The following is a 17716-nucleotide window of genomic DNA, read 5'->3' as shown; positions in this document are numbered from 1 at the left end:
GTTAAGAACAGTTTCAGGTTAAGAACAGACCTCCAGAACGAATTAAGTACTTAACCTGAGGTACCACTGTATAAAGTATGACTGTAATGCTTGGTCTGACCTAGCAAGGCCATGCCTTGGTGTTAGCTCAGAATCACCTAACACATATTCATGTCTCAATTGTTAAGAGAGCCTGAATATGCACTCTTGCTTTGCAAATTTAAAACATACAGGTGGCCAGTGCACATTCTAGAAAAATATGGAGACTGATTGAGATTGAAATCAGCCCACTTCTCTCTTAAATTGGCTCATGTTGAGGAAAACATTAAGAGAATGGGACAAATGATAGTGCATAATGAGACATCTTTCAGAAATACTGTTGTTTTTAAATAGTTTTTCTGTTCCCTTTCTCTCCTGCATATCACTACCCTCAGACGGTCATTGCTTTCTTATTTATTAGTCTGTAACACGTGGCTTAGATAAACATTCCCTCTTGATATCTTACCTTATAGTACATGGATATTTTATTATTGCTTTGAGATTCATAAGCATTTTTTCAAAAGACAGTAAATAAGTAATAAATGCAAAGAGATACTCCATACACCAAAGTTTGACTCAAGTTGCAGCATCAATGCAACAAGTTTGTTATTCTTTCTAAACTTGCAGCTGCCATTTCTACTGCCAACTCTCAACTTAGTTTCTGCTCCTCTCATCCCTTCCTCCCCACACACATACTTTGCTCTGACAGAATGAAGAATAACTCCTCATGTTCTCATTTCCTGATCTGGAAGTTAATCTGATAGCATATGGATTGTAAAGGTTATATAATGTTATTTATTTTACATTCGAGTTTTGTGTGTCTTTACTGTGCAAAGCATACTCCCAAATAAGTGCATATTGCAGCCTTAGACAAATATCATATGTAAGTAAACATACTTATTGGAATATTGGAAGCATTTGGGAATTTCTATGAAAATTCATCTTCCAGCCTGAAGACACACATAGGCTTAGAGGTGGTTTAGGTGATCTTCTCAAATGGAAGATGGACCTGCTTAATTTATGTGGCTCAGGTTGCTGTTGAAGACACAGAGTCCCAGGGCCATAAAAAACTGACAATCCTACTTATAGCTCCCTTATGATACATTCACAGACTTTTCTTTGATGCTCTGGTTTAAAAGAGAATCCAGATTATTATAGAAAATTATTCCTGTTCATTGTTAGAGAGCTATCAGATAGCAAGCAGCAGCTGGTGCTCTGGTTCTTTAGAACACAAAACAAACAAAAAATGAAACATTTTGTCATTTACCTGACAGAAGGCAAGAGAAAAAATAATTACTGTTTACCCAATTCTCATCTGCAAAGGAAAGCTAACTTTGTCCTCTGTTGTCATGCAGAGCCAAAATACTCAAACATTTTCACCTTCTTTCAAAAGATCTACTCACCTTTTAGCAACATTTCATAGCTCATGGCAAAAGAGTGCAAAACCAATCAGAAGTGGGCATGCATCAGGAAAATAGTTAATATTCTCCCATTGCCAAAGCAACCAGGCTGATCCTTCCGTGACCAGCATTTGTTGCATGTGATTGACTAGTTGGTCCAGAATGTGAACAACACCAGTGAAGATAATTTTATTATTTATATGCCATCCTTCTGATTCGGTTGCCCCAGCCACTCAACGAAGTATTAAAACAGTACTTAGATGCACATGCAAATGCAGACCTTGTCCACCCAAATTGCATTACACTCATTAGGATATGCATTTTCATCTACAATTGCTCCAACTAGTCATGTTTAATAAATGCATTATTAAACATTACAGATAGTTTTATACAGGGGTCTTTCCATGCAACAGCAAAACAGGGAGTGTCAGCCTGGGCAATGAGGGTACATTTCCTCTTACAGGGAGAGTTTTAACTGACCTCAATGATACTGTCACATAGTCAACTAGACCTCTGATTGGATGGGATCATGTAGTGATTAATCCCTTTCATAATGCTTTGCGAAAGTACCTAAGCTGGGAAGCAATTGCTGCAAACAATCACAGAAAACTATGAAATGTGGATACATGAACTTTTTTTCATGACTATCTCTCTCTCAGGTGCGTCTGCTCAGAAGAAAGTCACACTGAATGAAAAAGAGACTTTCTCCCCCATATATGTGCACAGACTACAGCCTTAAGAAGATTCAGTTCCAGCAGAGAACAGTGAGCAGAAATACAAAATGTGCCTGTGGTTATATATGTAGCTCTTGCTGACCAGTTAAATGCACAGTATGCACACAATACACTCAAAATTGGTCAGTTAAGAGAGAAATGGTAATAGAACATTTTCTTAATGAAGAGAATTGTCCTACAATAATAACCCTTACGGGAGCTGGTTTGCTTTTCGACTACAGTTTCCACTCGAGAGTATCCAAATGCTCTGAATTAAGATTCATTATACACTAATAAGGCTGTCATCAAAAGGGCATAGAGTTTAAGTGACTGGTCTGTGACTTGTGGCTAATCTGAAATTGAAGCCAGATGCCAGGTATATCTTTCCTGAAAAGGAAAATTCAGTTTTAAAAACCACTTGATAATAAGTCAGCTACAGACATGCCAATTCCTAGGCCTCCTTAATATTTGCTGGCAGGGGTCAGGCGCCCTCAGTGTTGAGGGGGCAGAGGAGGCTGAGCATGGAGTGGTTCAGTGACTGGCTCCTCCTGAGCGTGAGAGAGAAAGCTGTGCAGCTCCTCCCAATGCTGTGATGTCGAGAGTGCATCGTGCATATGATGTCACACACATGTGACAAGCAACATGTATGTGACACATGCTGCTCCCCCCCAATATTGGGTGCAAGATAGCGCCTCTGGTCAGCTGTGTATGAATAAAAATAGAATAAAAATACACTCTCAAAGAACTGGCCTGCTGAATTTTCTTTGAGGATTTTCAGACAAGTCCTTTAAAGCAGTGTCAGTCTGTGTCATGTCCATCTCAGCGCATACCGGTGAACTTATTTTGACAGTGTTTCTCCAAGCATATCATTCTGTTATTCCTGGTAGTCGCGGCTGATCCTAAATTGTCCAGACAACCTGTTTATTGAACATTCATCCTGACTGGCTTGCACAAAGCTTACATATATGATGGTTATATGATGGTTTCCTTTTATTTATGATGGTTATATGATGGTTTCCTTTTATTGAGCATTTGTTCAGGTGCCTATGGCTGTATCGAGATTAAATGGCTGAAAAGCAAGCAATGTTTTCTAAGCGCATTTGTTATGGTCATTTTACTATTTATAGCTCATAATAACTTCTGTACAGTGGTGCCTCGCAAGACGAAAAGAATCCGTTCCGCAAGTCTCTTCGTCTAGCGGTTTTTTCGTCTTGCGAAGCAAGCCCATTAGCGGCTTAGCGGATTAGCGCTATTAGCGGCTTTTAGCAGCTTTTAGCGGCTTAGCGGTTTAGCGGATAAGCGGCTTAGCGGCTTAGAAAAAGGGGGGGAGGGGAAAAAAGTCGGAGAAACTCGCAAGACATTTTCGTCTTGCGAAGCAAGCCCATAGGGAAATTTGTCTTGCGAAGCACCTCCAAAACGGAAAACCCTTTCGTCTAGCGGGTTTTTCGTCTTGCAAAGCATTCGTCTTGCGGGGCACCACTGTACAGCCACCCATTTTGCTTCAAAAAAGAGAGAGAGAAGGATTGAAATGAACATACTTGTTTTAATGGCTGTACCAACAACAACCTAGTAGCAGTGGTAGAAGGTACACAGAGTGGAGTCACTGCTGGGCAGCCCCTCGGTGCTGCGCTGTCAGGGACTGGAGTGAGGAAAAATGGTGGAGACCACCTCCCCCTCCTCCTAAACCTTCCTGAGAAGAGGAAGACAGTATAGATTTATAACAGTGGTTTGCAGAAGGTCACAGCTCAGAGATAGGAGAGGGACAAAGCTGGGAAATAATGGGAGAACAGGAGGGGGGAGAAACAGAGCCGGAGCAGCTGGCTGACACGTTATCATTAGAAAGCATGCCAGACCCCCCTTCACCCAGAACCTGGCGAGCAGTAAAAGTGGGAGAGCTAAAAGCTAAGAAACAAATGGCCTTAAGCAGCCACCGTAAAGGCGGGGGGGGGGGTGCTGTTGATGACTGAGAAGGGAAGGGGAGAGGAGATTACTCAGAGCAACACAATTATTCCAAGAGGCAACATTTCTAAGCCTCTCTCTGTGAATATTGAATGAACGACATTGGTAAGAGCTTTGTCTATCTATTACTGGCAGCCTGCCATGGGGGGTGGGGACAGATTTCCTGAAGCCTGACATGCACGCAGAGTGGGGCAAGGTGGTGCTCTAGCTCGCAGTAGGCGGAGAGAGAAGCGGCTGTGGGATGGGATTCTGTGAAGTCGCTCCAAGGGAGGTGGGCAGCGAGCAGAGCTACAACTTACAGCCATCACTGCTGGGGCAGCACCTTCTGATGAATGCAGCCACACCCAGGCTCCACCAAGCAAGCAACCTCATTGGGGAACAAGAGATTTCTGAGCCTCATGCTCCTTTGGCATCTCTCTCATGCGGGGTGGGGTGGAGGGGCAGAAGAGAGAGTGGGGAAAACACCCCCTTGGTGCTACTTGAATTACTTGAAATTGACACTTGTGAAAAGGGCTGCCATATGTTGGGATTTTCCCAGACATTTTGCCGATTTATTTTTTTAAACCCCCCCCCCCAGACCTTAAATTCCCAGATGTGTCCAGGAAAACCCAGACATATGGCAGCCCTACTTTACACCTCACACCCCTCCTCTCCCCACACCTTCCCCAAACCTCTCCACCACCTCCCCTCACAGTTCACCTTCAAAGAGCAAGATGCCTAACTCCACCCCCCAACTGTTAAACTTCACCGCAGCCACAGAATAGGACCTGAATGATACACCAAATATTCCAAAGCTCACCAAATATTCCAAACTTCTCACAACTGCACCAGAGGGAAGGGAGCACGCAAGTTCAAGGTCATTGTAACTATGCTGCTAATGGTTGTTTTTTAGTATGCCGCTGCTGTGTTAGATTCTTTAGAATTACACTTTAGAATTACATTTTATGGCATTGTTTTAGGGCTTTGCAGTAAGCTGTTTTGGTCTCATAGCAGATGAAAAAGCAGGATACAGAGTATTCATTAATAATTCCTTTTCAGAGAGAGAGAAAGGGGAGAAACTTTTTGTTATGTACTGAGTTGAATAGGATTCAAACTGCAGCAGTCTGATTGGTCCTAAAACAATAGGATCCAAAAGGCAGCAGTCTGATTGGTCCTAGAACAATAGGATTCAGAATGCAGCAGTCTGATTGGTCCTAGAACAATGCAGCAGTATGATTGGTTGGCAGGAACCACCCAATCATGCTCCAGATAGAAGTGAATCCACAACCTGATTGGCTTACAGTAGAATTCCGGAATTAGCCAATCATGTGCAGCCCATTGTGTAAAGAATGTATATAAAGCAGATACTTTGAGGGGACTTTCATTCATTCCTCCTCACCACTATGAGCTGAATAAAGAGCATGAAATCACTTTGCGACTCTGAGTATATTTCACTTTTACATCTGAACCTAGAGCTTTGCTACAATAAATTAATAATTCCTTGCAACTTTCATGAACAAACAATGGTGAGGCATGTTGAGATGTGCAGCTCTAATCGCAAGAAACAGCACACAGTTGTGAGACAGGAAACTAATCCATTAGTTTTCTTTTTCCTGTCAAACAGGTGGACAGACAGAAGACGCATATACAAACAGTAAGAAAGGAAATGATCGTTACATTGTAAAACCCAAAGCACATTTATAGATGTTACCAGAAAAGAACATGTAGGAGGAAATAAAGGAAAAGAGGTGGAGAATACAATAGAGGCCATAGGTTGATGTCAAAATTGAATGTAGAAAAGGCTCCAATATGCAGAGATTGTACACGTGATGGGCTTAATTGGGTAGTCTTGTTCTAACAATTCATTTTAGCTGCAGTGGCCCAGAGCATAAGATTTGATAAGACATTTTACATGACTAATTTGGTACAGCCTTCTCCATCTAAATATCCATAATATCAAACCCATCCATGATTAATTAAAAGAAAGCCCCATTGATTGCTCAGAATTGCTTTCTTTTCACAAAACCTGAGCTCAGAGTTTTATTCTAGCAAATCTGATTGCTCTCAGGATGTTCCAGTACAGCACCAATGTAGAAGGAGAGGTTTGGTGTGCCTTCCTCTGCCTGAAAGGACAGCATTGGACGACAAAGACTGTGTAAGGTCAGCATTTTGGCTCTTGCATGGATTTGGCTGCCTGATCCTATAAGCTGCTACATTCATGTACAAAACTGCAAGGTTCATATCGCCATATGTTTCTTTCACTAAAAACAGTCATTGCGTTGTGACAGTGTGAGGATTTACAATCATAGAAGCATATTAAAAGGATCAGTAGATGTCAGCAGCAAGACATTCCAGTATATTGATGCCATCAGTACAAGACGATGAAGCATTCCTTCCATGAAAGAACCCAAGATGTGGCCAGCAGAAGGAATGATCCGATTCAGACCTATATCTTTCTGCAATTTCTTTGCTGATAGTGAAGAACAGTTGTCTGTTTCTAAGATATTAAAGTGTGTGAAAACTTTTGCTTTTTTCCAATGCTCAACATGCTTTCTGCATTACCTTCATTCACTACCTTCATACTCTCCTCTGAGCTCTTTCAAGTTTCCCATATTTTTCATAAATTTTGGCTACGAAAACTGAAGTGATTGGTTACCCATTACCTCTTGATGAAAAAAAGGGTATAAAATGCACAGAAGCAATGATTTAAAGAACTGTCTGAAGGCATAAAAGGAAGCCAAACCAACAAAATTAATGTATAAGGGGCCTAATTCAGCTAAAATGAATTATGAGACCATAATTGCCATCACGCCCACTCCAAGGAAGACTCAAGACACCGCTTACAGTTATGGAAAACTTGAGAATCTGCAGAGAAAACCAAGTAACTTTAGTCCAATTCAACCAAACAAAACATAGTCTGAGCAGGAAGTTTCCCTACTTGGGGGGGATCATCTCCCTCCCAATTCCTGAGGTGACGGAAGTGACTACCTGTGCCCTGCAACAAAGATGGTTAAGAAATTCCTCCTCCTTGTTACACAAACCCTGGATCTGTGAATCAGACAAGGACACTGTGGCCCCATCTGTTTGGCGTTCACCCTGATGCACATGTTCAGCCCACAGGGCACCCCTGTCACTCACTAAGCAAATACAGTGTAGGGCAATGCCACAGGATTAAAGGTCCCCAGATCTTAAACTGTCTTTCCTGTCCAGACTAAAGGCCTGAGTGACAATAAATTGCACCACTCCAAAAGAGTGGAGAAGGCAAAAAAAGAGGCGTCCCAGGCCAATTGGAGGCTCCCCTAAAAATTCCTACTCAGCCCCTTCAACAGGAGACTGGCAAAGCCCACACTGCAAACAGGAGGAAGGGTGGGCAGAACAACAGAACAGGGAATATATATCCCTGTTCTTTCCTCATCCAAACTGGCCAGTTATCCACTCATACCATCCCAACACTCCTCCCCAGGGAGAAACCATTTGAGAGCTCCCCTGGGGTGATGAGAGAGTGGCAAATTTGCCTCCACATAAGAGTGAGAATGGCATTATATGAGACAATGGAGCAAATTAGTCATGACTAATTGAAGTCTCATTGGTTTTAATGGGATGCATGTAAATATTTAGCTAGATCAAGGTGAAAACGTAAATCTCAAAAAGCTGATAATTGATTCCTGAGTTAAACACATTATTCAGCAACAGAATCAGTTTCAAAGAAAACATTTATGCCTCAAAAAGAGCACAAGCATCATATGCAAAGTATCTCACATATGAGATCAACTACTCTGATGAAAGGGAGAAAAACAATGAAATGCACTGGAAATAAGGTACTAAACTTCAGACTACCAAAACAGGAAGTGTTGAGTGATTTTAAAAATGCTTCCAACCCCTCACCCCACCCCCCAAAAAGAAAACTGGAAAACTATTCCCAAAAAATTCCAAAATGACGCCTAAGACTGTGATCCTACCTCCTAACCCATCTACACAGGTAATATTGATAGTGTTGGGAAACTGAGCTGAGGTACCCATGCAGTGGAACTTGCCCTCAGTTCCGGTCACCACACAGAGGCAGCTTAAGATCCAAAACAGTTCATTGCCATAGAAGATAGCCCCTCTAGACAGTCCAGAAGGATGTTATGGTTGATAGTGTCAAAAGCCGCTAAGACATCCAGCAGAACTAGGAAACAGCTCTCAGCTTTGTCCCTAGTCCACCGGAGATCATTGACCAGTGCGACCAAGGCAGTTTCAGTCCCATGATGAGGCTTGAATCCCAACTGGAAGGGATCCAAATGGTCCGCTTCTTCCAGGCGTGCCTGGAGTTGTTCAGCAACCACTGGCTCAATCACCTTGCTCAAGAATGGAAGATTTGAGACTGGAAGATAGTTGGCCATATTGGCCGCATCTAAATATGGTTTTTTAAGAAGCAGTTTGATAACTGCCTCTTTCAGCAGGTCTGAGAAGGTTTCCTCACAGAGAGAAGCATTCACCACCCCATGAAGCCCATCGCCCAGCCCTTCCTGGCTAGCTTTTATAAGCCAGGATGGGCAAGGATCGAGGATCAAGGTGGTTGGTTTTGCTCATTCAAGCAGCCTGTCCACATCCTCGGAGGTAACAGATTGGAATTGATCCCATGCAACTTGACTAGACAGGACTCTAGCACTCTCCCACCCTGGCCCTGCTCCCACGGTGGAGTCTACCTCTTCCCAAATCTGAGCGACTTTATCTGCAAAAAACTTTGCAAAATCATTGCAGGAGATCATGTGGCCTGTACTGGGCCCCGATGGAGCAGGTGATTCCATTAAATTGCGAACCACCTGAAAGAGTCTCCTGCTGCTGTTTTCTGCAGATGCAATAGAGGCAGTGAAGAAAGTCTTCTCCGCTGTCGCTACCACCACTTGGTAGGCTCGACATTGAGCTCTAACCCGTGTCCGGTCAGCTTCAGAATGTGTTATCCGCCACCAACGCTCTAGCTGTCTCAGCTATTGTTTCCTCACCCTCAGCTCTGAAGAAAACCACGGGGCTGTCCAGGCTCCATGCAATCGGAGAGGGCGCTTCGGAGCCAACCAGTCAATAGCCCTGGTTAACTCCACATTCCACCAAAGGATCAGCTGAAAGGCCATCAACATGGGATAAAGCATCCCCTACCACTCTCTGGAAACCATTTGGATCCATTAAGTGGTGGGGACGGACCATCCGAATCGGTCCCACCTTCCTGCAGAGGGGAAGGGTCACGGAGAGGTCCAGTTGCACCAGGAAGTGATCTGACCATGGCACTTCTTTAGTTTCACTTTTACTTAGTGTCAGATCACCAACATCCATAGAGGTGAACACCAGGTCCAAGGCATGTCTGTGGCTATGAGTTGGGCCAGACTAATTCAGGGACAGCCCCATGGAGACCATGCTCTCCCATCACCAGTTTCCATTCTGAGAAGCAGGAGACAGCACAGTTTCAAATGTCGTGGTGGCACCACTGCTCTGATCCTCCTCCTGCAGGCCAGGTTAGGATTGCTCTGCCTGCATACGTATGTGTGTGGATGGCGCATCATTTCTTCATATTCAGTTCTTGATACATCTGCCCTTTCTGTTCCTCCAACCTCTCTCTCCCATTTTCTCCCCAACTTTTACTCCAGTAACATTTCTGGGCTTATCCACAGTTGTGTTTCCCCCGGGAAAACCCATTATTTAGTGCTGATTCAGAGCAAATGGCGATCAGGTTTCCTGCAGATTGCCATTTGTTCTGATTTATCATTACAGAGTGGGTTTTCCAGGAGAAAGCAGCAGAGCAATGGCAAAATTGCTCAGACTCACACCTAGATAGCAAGGGACAAGCAGAAAAATTCCTGGCCCCATGCCTTCTAAGCAGGGGAGAAGCAGAACGTGGACAAGGCCTAAGTCTCTTTGTAAAGTGTCATGTGCACTGCTGGTGCTGTAGGCATAATAAACACCATCAATATCACTAATACCTGTTGCATTATGGTTATATTTTCTTTCATCTTTTACCTACCTAATGGAGCCCTTCAGAATTGTTATACTGCCTGGTTATTTGTGCAGTAAATGTAATTTTTTATTTATTGGATTTCAGTGCTGTCAGTCTTCATGACATTATAACAACACTTCTGGAGAAACAGAAAGGCAAGCAAGCCCCTGTTAATATAGTGAATCCCCAAAGAAATGTCCTTGCTCTGTTTCCTTAGAAACTGCACTGCCTTTCCTTGCTAAAGTATGGCGTGTGAGTTAGCATCTAGATAACTCCTTTAGCTTTACAGACGGAGAAGAATCCTAAGCATGCTCAGACATTTAAATCAGTGATGTCTAACCTCCAGTGTGGGTCCTAATCTAGCCCCCAAGCCCATTTTTCCTCATCCCTGAAGACACCACCAATTTGGGGGACAACGGTGAAAGAAAGAAAATAAAGGAGACATGGTACTGGGGTGCCCTGATGAGGATGCAAATAGACTTCTCCCTGGTCAGCAAAGTAATCATTTGATGATCAGAGACACACAACAGCCTTCAGCTATTTTAAACAGATCAGCTTTGGAAGATGCACTGTACCTTTGTGAGCATCTGCTTGCATGTGTCGCCTGTGCATGACAAGGTGTGGGTAGTCACATGTGCTCCCCAGAGGGTTGACCAAGGGTGAATGTGATCTTCAGGCCAAGTGAGGTTAGCCATTCTTGATTTTTAAAAATGCCATGTGCATGAGAAGGTATAAGCAATTAGTGTTTGGGGGCCACAAAAAGGCTCCTTGCAAATTGTTGCCAATTTTGCTTCATATAAAGGGAAGCAGCATGGCAATCACAAAAAGAGTAATCACAAACAAAGGTTAGATTAATCTGCAGCCTCTGTAAGCCAGAAACTAGGGATCTAACAGACCTATGGCCCACAAATGATTTTCTAAATATTTCAAATGGAGGAAACCTCCAACTTTGGGCCAGATTTCAAAATTTGCAAGCCACCGAAAGCAACTGAAAGAGAAATTTCCTGTCTTCTCCTCCCCACTTCAGCCTCATGAATCTCCACAAAAAAACACCTCTCCTGAAAGTGAGGGTCCTCTGGAGCAAGAAGAGATACATGTAAGAGATCAGTGGACCATAGTCCACCAGCCGACAGACCTCATCACACTCCATTCCAGAAGCTCCTCTAATTCTCAGGAGTGGCTTTCCAGGGGAACAGGGAGGATGGGGTGGCAAAGTTCTCTCTCCTCATAGTTCTTATGATCCAACTCATTCTGTTGTATGGAAGGAGTGTAGCTCAGGGAGAGAATAATGCTCTGCATGCAGAATGTCCACCTCCAAGTAGAACAGGGAGAGATCGCTGCTTGAAGAACTGGAAAGCTGCTGCTAGCTGGTATAAACAATACTGAACTAGATGATCTAATGGTTCGACATAGTATACAGCAGTTGCTTAAGTTGCTATCAGTTCCATCCAATGAAATAAATACAAAGAAAAACCATTTAAGAACTCCTGGCCTAACTCAGGCATTGGAGTCCAATCCTGTTCTAACTCATATGGAAGTGACTCGTGTTGACTTCAAGTGAGTAAACCAGCACTGGAGAAACTGTTCCTTTGTTAAGAAGTGTAGCATAAATTTCCCCAAACCACTTGACTATTCAAGATCCAGTGTAGATACAACCGCTTTTTGAACAAGGCATACGGGTGTAGGTGACATGTCATCTACCAAAGGCTTAAGTTTCACTCTCATTACTCATCTGCACTATCTTGTAAAACATGTTTCAGCTTATCTGAAATGACAACTCAAATAATACACTGTTAAATTATTTTTACAAATCCAATTTCATGCAACCATGCTAAAATCAGTGGCTTATTTTTGCATGCAACAAAGATGGAAACAGAGGCAGGGCCTGATTTATACAGGGATCACCAGGTTGCACCCAGAAAACCAGTCTTCAGTGTCCAAAGTCAACCCTGAAACATGCTCAGCAATAGCATGATCACTTCCCCCTCCCTCAGTCTAGATTTTCTCATACCCTCTGCTTTTCAGAGTATCCCTAGTATGTGACAATCCAGTTTAAGGGAGGGGAACATATGGGAAGGCAATGGTTGGAGGAGATTGTCATATGGACAATGGATAATTAACAGAGGTACAGGAAACTGACTATCCACATCAAACAAGATTATGCATGAGCCCTTGCATTTAGGGACAGCATTTCTAAATCGTGGAGTAATAGCTTCTCAGCAGTTAAAAATACTATATTTCTCTTTTTGAAAGGTTATAAAGTGGTCAGAGAAAGTGTTTAGCGAGCTGAAAACTTGCCTTTTCAACAGCATAGACTCAGTCTAAATTTTACTTTAATCACATGGCCACCAATCACATCTGGGTTGTCGTTGCTTTTCAGTATCAAGAGTAGACCCATTTTCATTGGGACTGTCACAAGCAAGGAGGGAAGGTTTAACCAGAAGCATCTCAATGGGGGACAGGAAGCCACTACACTAGCTTTCTGGCAGATAGGTTGCTGTTACATATCAGAAAGGGGAGGAGGAAGCAACAGGGAAGTGAGCATGTTGCCAATGCACTGGCAGGAGCCCAAGACTAGTGTCGCCAATGCATTTGCATCAATGCTGAACTCCCCACTTCCTCACCCCACCATGTTCTCTTCCAGAAAGCAACAGTGGCCAAGCTGCTTCTCAGGTAGACATTATTCTTCATTATTCACATCCCAGGTGTTATCCAGGTGAGGCCTGTGGCACTCATAGAACCAGGTTCCATGCAGTGTTCAATGTATTTTCCAGTAGATTCACTTGGCAGGAGAAAATACCATTCTGCAGTTTGAGTATGGGGTCAATGTGATTATCAATAGCTGAAGTGGCACCCATGAAAATGAAATTTGGATCTCCTGCAACAAATCAGTAATGACTGCATTCTTATAGGCAATAAAACAATTGTTGGGGGGGGTGGACAATGACGATAGAAGCAGACAGATCAGCAGCATTAAAAAAAAACAAACTACTTTAACTATGTAATTTACAGGAACTATCTATCCCAGCCAGATGTTCATATGTATGGAGGCATGTGAAATCTGCCCCTGCACAACTCTATCCAGTAATGATGACAAGTATATGGCAAGATAATGCTCATTCCTAGTAAAGTGCTTACCAGACGTCACTCTGCAAGTTGAATAGTAAATCTTTCTTACCCTGATGAAAAGGATCTTTTCTCCAACTCTGTATCTTCCTTGTGAAAGACGCTCCACACAAAATTTACTAGGGCATTTACAAGGAGGATCTTCAGAAATATGTTTGACCTTTGGGGGGGAAAAGAGGGGGTAAGTTATCATTTTAAATTGTTTAGTGCACTACAGTACCATTAGGACAGATTATATTCAACTGTATCTTTCCCACCAGCTCCTAAACTAAGCACCTGTTCTTTCTTATTTCGTTGTTCTACCCATCACATCACTATTGTGCAGTATTCATACTGTGCCAGAAATTTAGGTGTCTTTCATTGGAGGCCCATAGGGAAATTCGTCTTGCGAAGCACCTCCAAAACGGAAAACCCTTTCGTCTAGCGGGTTTTTTCTCTTGCGAGGCATTCGTCTTGCGGGGCACCACTGTATAACCTTGTTGCTACTAATACACGCAAACTCCTAGGTTCTTCTCCCAAAGGGTGCTGTGGGTGGGTGTGCCACTGTACCCTGAGGTATTAACGCTGATAATGAACACAGTCTATGAGCTCTACTCATGTAATGCTCCTCAGTTGTTCAGAAAGAAACAATCTGAATGTGATACTGTCCTGGGGAAAGTGCTTGCTGAGTTTAAATTGAGTTGCTGTCCTTACATAATAGCATGTCAGGGAACTATGGAAGTGATGAGCCTGATGATGGTGTGGTGATGTGTGAGAGGGAAAGCTGCTAACTGCATTCTCCCTTTACTGCTTAAGTTATCCTTTTATATTGCATTCTTCCTATGATGAGTCCTATGTTGGTGTAGCAATGCAGCACATGTAGGATGGCAACATAATGTACATAGAAAGCCAGATCTGGAGAATATAGCATGGGGAAATGTTTTTCATGTGACCATGTTTAAAATAATTTAATGAAAGTATTGGTGTGGCCTAAATCAAAGCTGCTTTGATATAACCCCAGATTTGAATAAAGTGTTTGCTAAATATAAACCTAATATATATGTAAATCAGAAGTGAGAATGAAAGCTGCTAATTGCATTCTCCATTTACTGCTTAAATGATTCCTTTGCATTGCATTTTACCTGTGAATGCTGATCTGATGAACCACCCATACCAATCCATTTTGGGAACCACTACTGTAAGAGATATGGTTAAGGTGCATTAACATTTGGTGTATCTTGAACTTGTTGGTGAGATGCAAGGAGCACAGACATCACTGCCAAAGAGCAGATCTGGTTGAGTGAACTCTAATTTGACATTCAGGTATTACTGCTATTTTATATCTAACCTTAACACTGACAAGTACACACATAAAATAATTTCCACACAATGTAGTTCTCTAGGAGGAAAGTTGACCTAATGTGTTGGTGTCAAATGAAGCAAAATGCAAGGCACACTTTCTAAAGATTTCATCCACCCCAGAGACCTTTGGAGATCTAGTTCAGAAGCCAACAGTCTGTGAAGCGAGACTGAGAGCATAGGAAAGATGTTGTTAGAATAACTACTGGTGAAAGATTGACTTTTACATTTTCTTAGAAAGGGTTATTTATAACATCACAGAGGCCTATAAGAAAGGCCTTTCTGCTCAGACGGAAGGACTACTTAGTTCAGCATCTTGCCTCAGACAATTGCCAACCATATGTCTCTGTGAAGTTTACAAGCAAATATATCACATTAGGATGCTATCTGGTATATTTTAATAGCTTGCCAAAAGATTATAGAAATTCTTTGTGTTCGGGAAGTGTGTTTATCCTTCCTGTAATATTAAAATACCGTGCGTGTATGAAGTGTGCTTGACATTGCTACTTATTATTATTTATTCAACATATATTAACCTAAAGGTAAAGGTAAAGGTACCCCTGCCCGTACGGGCCAGTCTTGACAGACTCTGGGGTTGTGCGCCCATCTCACTTAAGAGGCCAGGGGCCAGCGCTGTCCGGAGACACTTCCGGGTCACGTGGCCAGTGTGACATCGCTGCTCTGGCGAGCCAGAGCCACACACGGAAACACCGTTTACCTTCCCGCTGGTAAGCGGTCCCTATTTATCTACTTGCACCCGGAGGTGCTTTCGAACTGCTAGGTTGGCAGGCGCTGGGACCGAGCAGCGGGAGCGCACCCCGCCGCAGGGATTCGAACCGCCGACCTTTTGATCGGCAAGTCCTAGGCGCTGAGGCTTTAACCCACAGCGCCACCTGCGTCCCCTTATATTAACCTACTCACCATCAATATCAGGGTGGGATACAATCATGAAAATTTAAAAGGAAAACACATAAACACACAACCCAAAAAAACAGTAAAAAATAAAATAAACCTGTCTGGTAATTAGATCACCATAAATGTCTGCTTGGATAAGTAGGTCTTCCACTAGCATCAGAGTTGGGGCCAGTCATATCTCAAGAGGTAGAGCAGCAAAACCCATGTCAAATCTTACTGGACTGACCCATTTACTGCATGTCTTTTGCTTAGTCCTGTTTGCCACTCCCTTCAGGGGTTTTCAGACTGAATTTTAATAAGTTTCATTACCTAGCTGAAGTCTGGTTACTCAGCTGTAGTGCATGATGTCACTTTAAACACCGACAGCTTTCACTGACTTGGGGCTCTTCAAGTGTGAAGGTATTTGTCTTGTTACCAAAATGGGAGTTTATGTTTTAAAAGAAGAATTAGTAGCTCTTTCTTTCTGTTAGATTGAACCAGATATGGGAGGCAGATGGGCTGTTCTAGGATATTGAGAGTTCAGAACATTGGGAGTACAATAGGGTGGCCAGTTGTGCATTGCCAAAAATGAGGACACCACTTTGCATAAGGCATTTTTGTTTATAGACACAAATTCAGAAATATTTACTATACCTTTCTAAAAAACTGAAATAGACTGCATCTCTTAGTAGGGAACGCATCAGCAACAGGTGTGCCTGCTCAGTCTGCTGACTGGGTTGGTGGGCAACTTCAACTCTCCTGCTCTCCCTTTTTTTGGTTTCTTGCCTTTAAATAAGATTTGGACTGGATGGTCATTAAATAGAAGACACCTTCAATTATAGGATTGTCCTCTGGCAACCTTTCAAAATAGAGGAATATCCTCTGTAAAGTGGGGCCCATCACCACTCTGGATGCCATGAAGACAGTGCTATGTTGACTCCTTCTAATGGTCTGAACAAAGAACTTTCAACACTTGTAAATTTGAGCCTGGTTCTCTCCCCCCCCCCCCCATTACATCCAAGCAATGAAGAAAATTGTTCCAGACCTAGTACCTAAAATGGACACATGTGCACATTCACCGTACAAAGTCTTAAGACAGCAGGCACTGAAATGGGGGCATGTATTCTTCAGTCTTCAGCTGATCAACCTGATGAATTTCTTGATAATACTAAACTAGACATATAAATCCAACATCTTTTCAAAGGGAAATGGCATGGGTTCTCAATGATTGCATGAGCCCCTCCTTCTGTTCAAATAGCTTCCATTGCCAACCAGAGCCTCAAATCATTCCTATTCCCATGCCCCCCTGATTTCACTACCCTCAAAAGGAGGGAAAACACATGAACTGGGTCTCTGCATGATCAGTTTTCCAACAAAGATCTGCTGCATGCTGGAGGGTCTTTGAAGGAGAAAGGGGAGGCTCCCCCACCCACTATGGTAGCAGCAGCATCAAAACAATTCTTAAGGATTTTCCCCGCTTGCATTTTGCTATTTAGCCTTAGAAGAGCAACAGAAAGTACAAACCAAATAAGTCATGAAGCCTTTCACTCTGCTCTTGTTATTTCCCCAAACCCACAGCAATATTACTGTGAGGAAATCTAGAAAGAAGATGCATTTTGGAGGCTGGGATTCAGTCTTGCTGTAACTTTGTGCATATGGAGGCTGCTGTAAAATTTTCAACTATGTTAATTTACATCCGAGACGTCTTTGTTAGAATTGATAAAGAAGAAGAAGAAGAAGAAGAAGAAGAAGAAGAAGAGGAGGAGGAGGAGGAGGAGTTTGGATTTGATATCCCACTTTATCACTACCCTAAGAAGTCTAGTTTTATGTGTTTGCGTTTTGCTGATAGTCTGTAAATTAAAGGAGGTCACTTAAATCAGACTTCATAAGCTCTTTTTTCTCCTTTTTTCTTCACCCACAGGAATTGCAGTCACCTCTTCTATGCTTTGTCTCTGGCAGCCACAGTGAAAGACTTTGAGAAGTTAAAGAACCAGGAAGAGGAGGGGGGGATGCTAAACCTAACCAAGTTTGCATTTCAGCAAATTACATTTCACAAGCACTGTTAAATACACCAAATTCCATCTGTTCATTGTAGCTCAGGAGTGGCACAGGGGTTTTCAAGGAGCGCTTTGTAACTCCCAGGTGGCACATCCACCATGTGATATAGGAGTTGCCATAGCAACAACTGCTTTTTTTAGAATACATTTTTTACTTTCCTCTTTAACCCTTGGTTGTTCAGAACACCGCCTATTCAGGACCAGTGTGATTTTTCCATAAAGAGTGAAAAGTGAATGTTACTGCATAGGTTAAATGCATCAATG

At 42.7% G+C, this 17716-nt stretch overlaps 1 protein-coding gene across 5 annotated transcripts in view; it reads right to left on the bottom strand.

Annotated features, from left to right (window-relative positions):
• Positions 1-17716, bottom strand: part of GAS2 (growth arrest specific 2) — a 120104-nt gene that overhangs the window by 25161 nt on the left and 77227 nt on the right. For all 5 annotated transcript variants that reach the window (XM_079971724.1, XM_079971721.1, XM_079971720.1 and 2 more), the window contains one exon: positions 13216-13323. In XM_079971724.1, coding sequence (XP_079827850.1) covers positions 13216-13323 — 108 coding nt within the window. The remainder of the gene's footprint in view (positions 1-13215; positions 13324-17716) is intronic.

The sequence above is a fragment of the Podarcis cretensis genome (assembly GCF_951804945.1).
Source record: "Podarcis cretensis genome assembly, chromosome: 1".
Lineage (NCBI taxonomy): Eukaryota > Metazoa > Chordata > Lepidosauria > Squamata > Lacertidae > Podarcis > Podarcis cretensis.
This window is presented reverse-complemented; position numbering and strand designations above follow the sequence as displayed.